The following is a 3766-nucleotide window of genomic DNA, read 5'->3' as shown; positions in this document are numbered from 1 at the left end:
AAAAGGATAAAAAAAAAAAAGTCATACATTTTTGTGGGCTCTTGGACACACACTTTTTAAAAATTTAATTAATAGCATAAAACTTGGGGTCAGTTCTCAGGGAATTATAAAATGTGAACTAGAGCCCGACCGATATGGATTTTTTTTGGGCCGATACCGATATTAGGGAGTAAAAAGGGCCGATATCGATATATCGGCCGATATTCTGTGTGTATATTATAGTACAGTACCAGTCAAAAGTTTGGACACTTTCCCATTCGTGCGTCCAAACATTTGACTGGAAGTATATATAGAATATATATATATACATAAACACATTTTTTGCAATGATCACTCAGATGTGGTGATGAAACACTTATAAAGACGTGACAGAGATACGTAATGGAGGCAGGGCATTTAACAATTTAACAATAAACTTTATTACCAAAATGAGTCTGATATCAGTGCACTGAACAGTAAAGTTGAAGTTTATTCAACTTGATTGTAATTCCATTCAACTTTATTCCGTTGAAGTTTTTCACTTCGGAACATTCATTCACAGATTTGCGCTACTGTCTTCACACACGGACGAAACTTACTAGAGAAATAACCTCTGTAAATAAATACAATTTAAATTCACGTCTCGCACACTTTAATGCCATTTGAATGTAACGTGTAATAATAATTTATTTTACTTTAGTCAAAATTTATTTTAATTCAAAGTAACAAAAATGATTTATGGTTTTAGATTTAGGTTTAATAGCTTATAATAACCCTGAGTTGTAAGATTTTAACATTTGCTACATAAATTGATTTTACAGAAAAAGAAAAACTCTTAAAAATAAAAAATATTCAGTCCATGCGTAAAATGTGTGACAATACTTTAAAATACATTTCGCTGTGTTCAACTGATTTAAATGCAATAAATATTAACTCACAACAGGATGATTAATTTATGCAATTATTCATGACTTTCCATTGTTTTTGGAACATATATATCTAATCCAAGCTAACACAAATATGTCCTGCTAATGATATAAAAATGTATTTCTGTTCTCTGAATGTTCAGAAACATTTTAAAAACATGTTTCTCTTGTTATGTGAACTTTAGAGAAAACATTACAGGAATAATTTGTCATTTTGCAAACATTACAAGGGAGCGTTGCTTTCGAATGTGACTTATGCCTGTAAGATTTTGCCTTCAGAAAAACATTCCACGAGTGATGCATAAATCATATTTTTGAGAATACCACATAACTTTGATATCTAGTGAAGGAATGTTAGTTCATAACTTTTGACAGAGAATGTTTGCTGGTTTGTTTAATGTTTAAACATCATTTCTTACCTTTCTTTCAGCAGATGAGCTGAGTTTGGCGTCTCTGCTTCTCTCTGATGGAGCTGTATTGCTCTTGTAAGAGCTCGATGTCCATCCTGACGCCGCTCTGGTCCTCCTCTTCTGTCCTGGTCTCTCCACACACGTCTGCACATGTCAGATATGAGCAACAGCACAGCCACAGCCTGAGAAACCTCTCGAACGCCACCCTCCGCGTGTGGGTAGCCCCCCGGGATCGCTAGATCGGTCGGCGCCGGACCGCGAATTTAACCACCCGTAACTCCCGAACCTCTGGGGCTATCCACGCGGAGGTGGTCTCATTCGAAAGGGGGCCTCTAGACGTACACTCGATTCGGCGTTCGAGAAGGTTCCTCGAGCTGAAGGGTGTGAATTTGGTGTGGATCTGCCGCACCGTTACAGAGATATGGCCATTCAAAGTTTCAATGGTTTTCCATAGACTAAGCTTTAAAGCGTTTCATCCAGGTCGCCAGTAGCAAACAATGGAGCGCGCTCTGCTGGACAAACTAAATAATTACACCATTTCAAGCATTTTATCTGCGTTATATGTTCTGTAAAAAAAAAAATCATATCGGTGGCATATTCGCCGATACCGATATATCGGCGACAAGCTCATATCGGCCGATAAAATCGGCAAAACTATATATCGGTCGGGCTCTAATGTGAGCCTGAATGAAATGTGAGTGGACAAATGCAAACATACCTGTATAAATGTAAATGAAGCTGATACAGATGGTTTTAAACACGCTGTAATGTTCTGATTTTTATTTTTGAAGCTGAAAGTTGTCGCTGTTGATGGAAATCTTGAGGTGATTCACCAAAACAGCGTCCAGTTCGACAGCGAGCTGCCCGAGTTCAGGTACAATATCATATTATAATATTATATTTACATTGTACAGGGTTCCCACACCTTTTGGTCAAGTAATTCCAATTATTTTTGAATAAGGAGTTATGTTTAATAATTCATGAAGAGCAATTTCTAGCCAATAAAGCATTTTTGGGGCTGAGCATGACTAAAAAAACTTATATTCGTTGATTGACTTTGTTTCAAATTGTTTTCCAGACCTGGAATTCACAATTGTGATATTCTCTAATTATCATTTCATTAGTCAATGGCAATCCTGGTTGTGTTTTTGGGCAGGACTCATGGAGGAGTTCATATCCACGCAGATAAACTGACGGTCACGTCTCCAGCGCTCATGTGGGTGAAGGTAAAGCTCATTCATCTCATCTGTTCTCATAATTCACCATACCTGTAGAAAAAACACCGCTTAAGACTAGATATGTATATAAAGTGTCTGTGCATAGTGTCTGATGTATAATGATTCCGGTTTATAAAATGGAAATTATATGAGTTCATATCTTTATTAATTAAGCAGTCTTGGTGCTGTTAATGGGATTTATTAATGTGTCTGACTCCAGGCGCTGGATGTTCTTCTGGAGAAAATGAGAAACACTGGTTTTGATTTCTCTCGGGTCAAAGCCATCTCAGGCAGTGGACAGGTGCTTTTAACATTTATTTATTATTATTTATGTATTAGCATATGCTCTGACTGTCTGAAATGAATTGTGGTTTGTGTTGATTTCAAAAAATCAAAAAATATATATATTTTTTTTTGGAACAGTATTTTTTAAATGTGAATTTTGAGCATTTATTTTCTGAGGAATTTTTTGTGGATTATTTTTAAACCTGGTAAAATGTGTAAAATAGAGCTGTTATTACTAGTCTGTTTGATAGCTGAGAGTTTGGCGAATTTGATTATAATGTTTATAAAATTTACATTTATGGGAAGACAGTTGTTTAATTTAATTTTTTTGTAAGACCTATTTATATATATATATATATATGTGTATATGCATGTATGTGTGTATATATATGTATATGGGTCAAAGACGAAAAAAAGTTTTCTGTTTAATTTAATTGCAATTTTGTGTTTCTGAGCAAAAAATAAATATACATTTTCCCCTGATTTACAGAAGACAGCCACTAAAATGTCATTCAGTGTAACAATCTTGTCAGGCATATTTACAACAAAAATCAATTTATGACATATTAAAATACTAATTACTTTCACCCCAAATACTAATTGGTTGAAATTTTAAATTTTTAAAATGTGCCACGATCCTAGGTTTTGCCCATTTGTCAGTAAGACTTTTTACTCATTTAAAACACAATAAAATTTAATATGCTCCCTTATTATTTTATATATTTTAATATGTACAGGTCAGTAAGCATGTTGTTTGAATTTTTACATAAATATTGTGTTACGCTGAATGACGATGCAACATTATTTCAACCAAATTTTGACATTTTATTCTCCAAAAACTTATTTGAAACCTTAAAAGTATGCACTTTACTTACATTTAATGTGCTTTCTCTGGACGTAAAATCACTTTTGTAAATTTCTTTTGATGCAGACATCTTAACGTCTTTGA

At 34.3% G+C, this 3766-nt stretch overlaps 1 protein-coding gene across 1 annotated transcript in view; it reads left to right on the top strand.

Annotated features, from left to right (window-relative positions):
• Positions 1–3766, top strand: part of xylb (xylulokinase homolog (H. influenzae)) — a 31695-nt gene that overhangs the window by 1202 nt on the left and 26727 nt on the right. The window contains exons 2-4 of the mRNA XM_016236858.1: positions 2107–2189; positions 2472–2541; positions 2753–2833. Of these exons, the coding sequence (XP_016092344.1) occupies positions 2107–2189; positions 2472–2541; positions 2753–2833 (234 nt within the window). The remainder of the gene's footprint in view (positions 1–2106; positions 2190–2471; positions 2542–2752; positions 2834–3766) is intronic.

This window comes from Sinocyclocheilus grahami, unplaced genomic scaffold, assembly GCF_001515645.1.
Source record: "Sinocyclocheilus grahami isolate Dianchi unplaced genomic scaffold, SAMN03320097.WGS_v1.1 scaffold499.1, whole genome shotgun sequence".
Lineage (NCBI taxonomy): Eukaryota > Metazoa > Chordata > Actinopteri > Cypriniformes > Cyprinidae > Sinocyclocheilus > Sinocyclocheilus grahami.
This window is presented reverse-complemented; position numbering and strand designations above follow the sequence as displayed.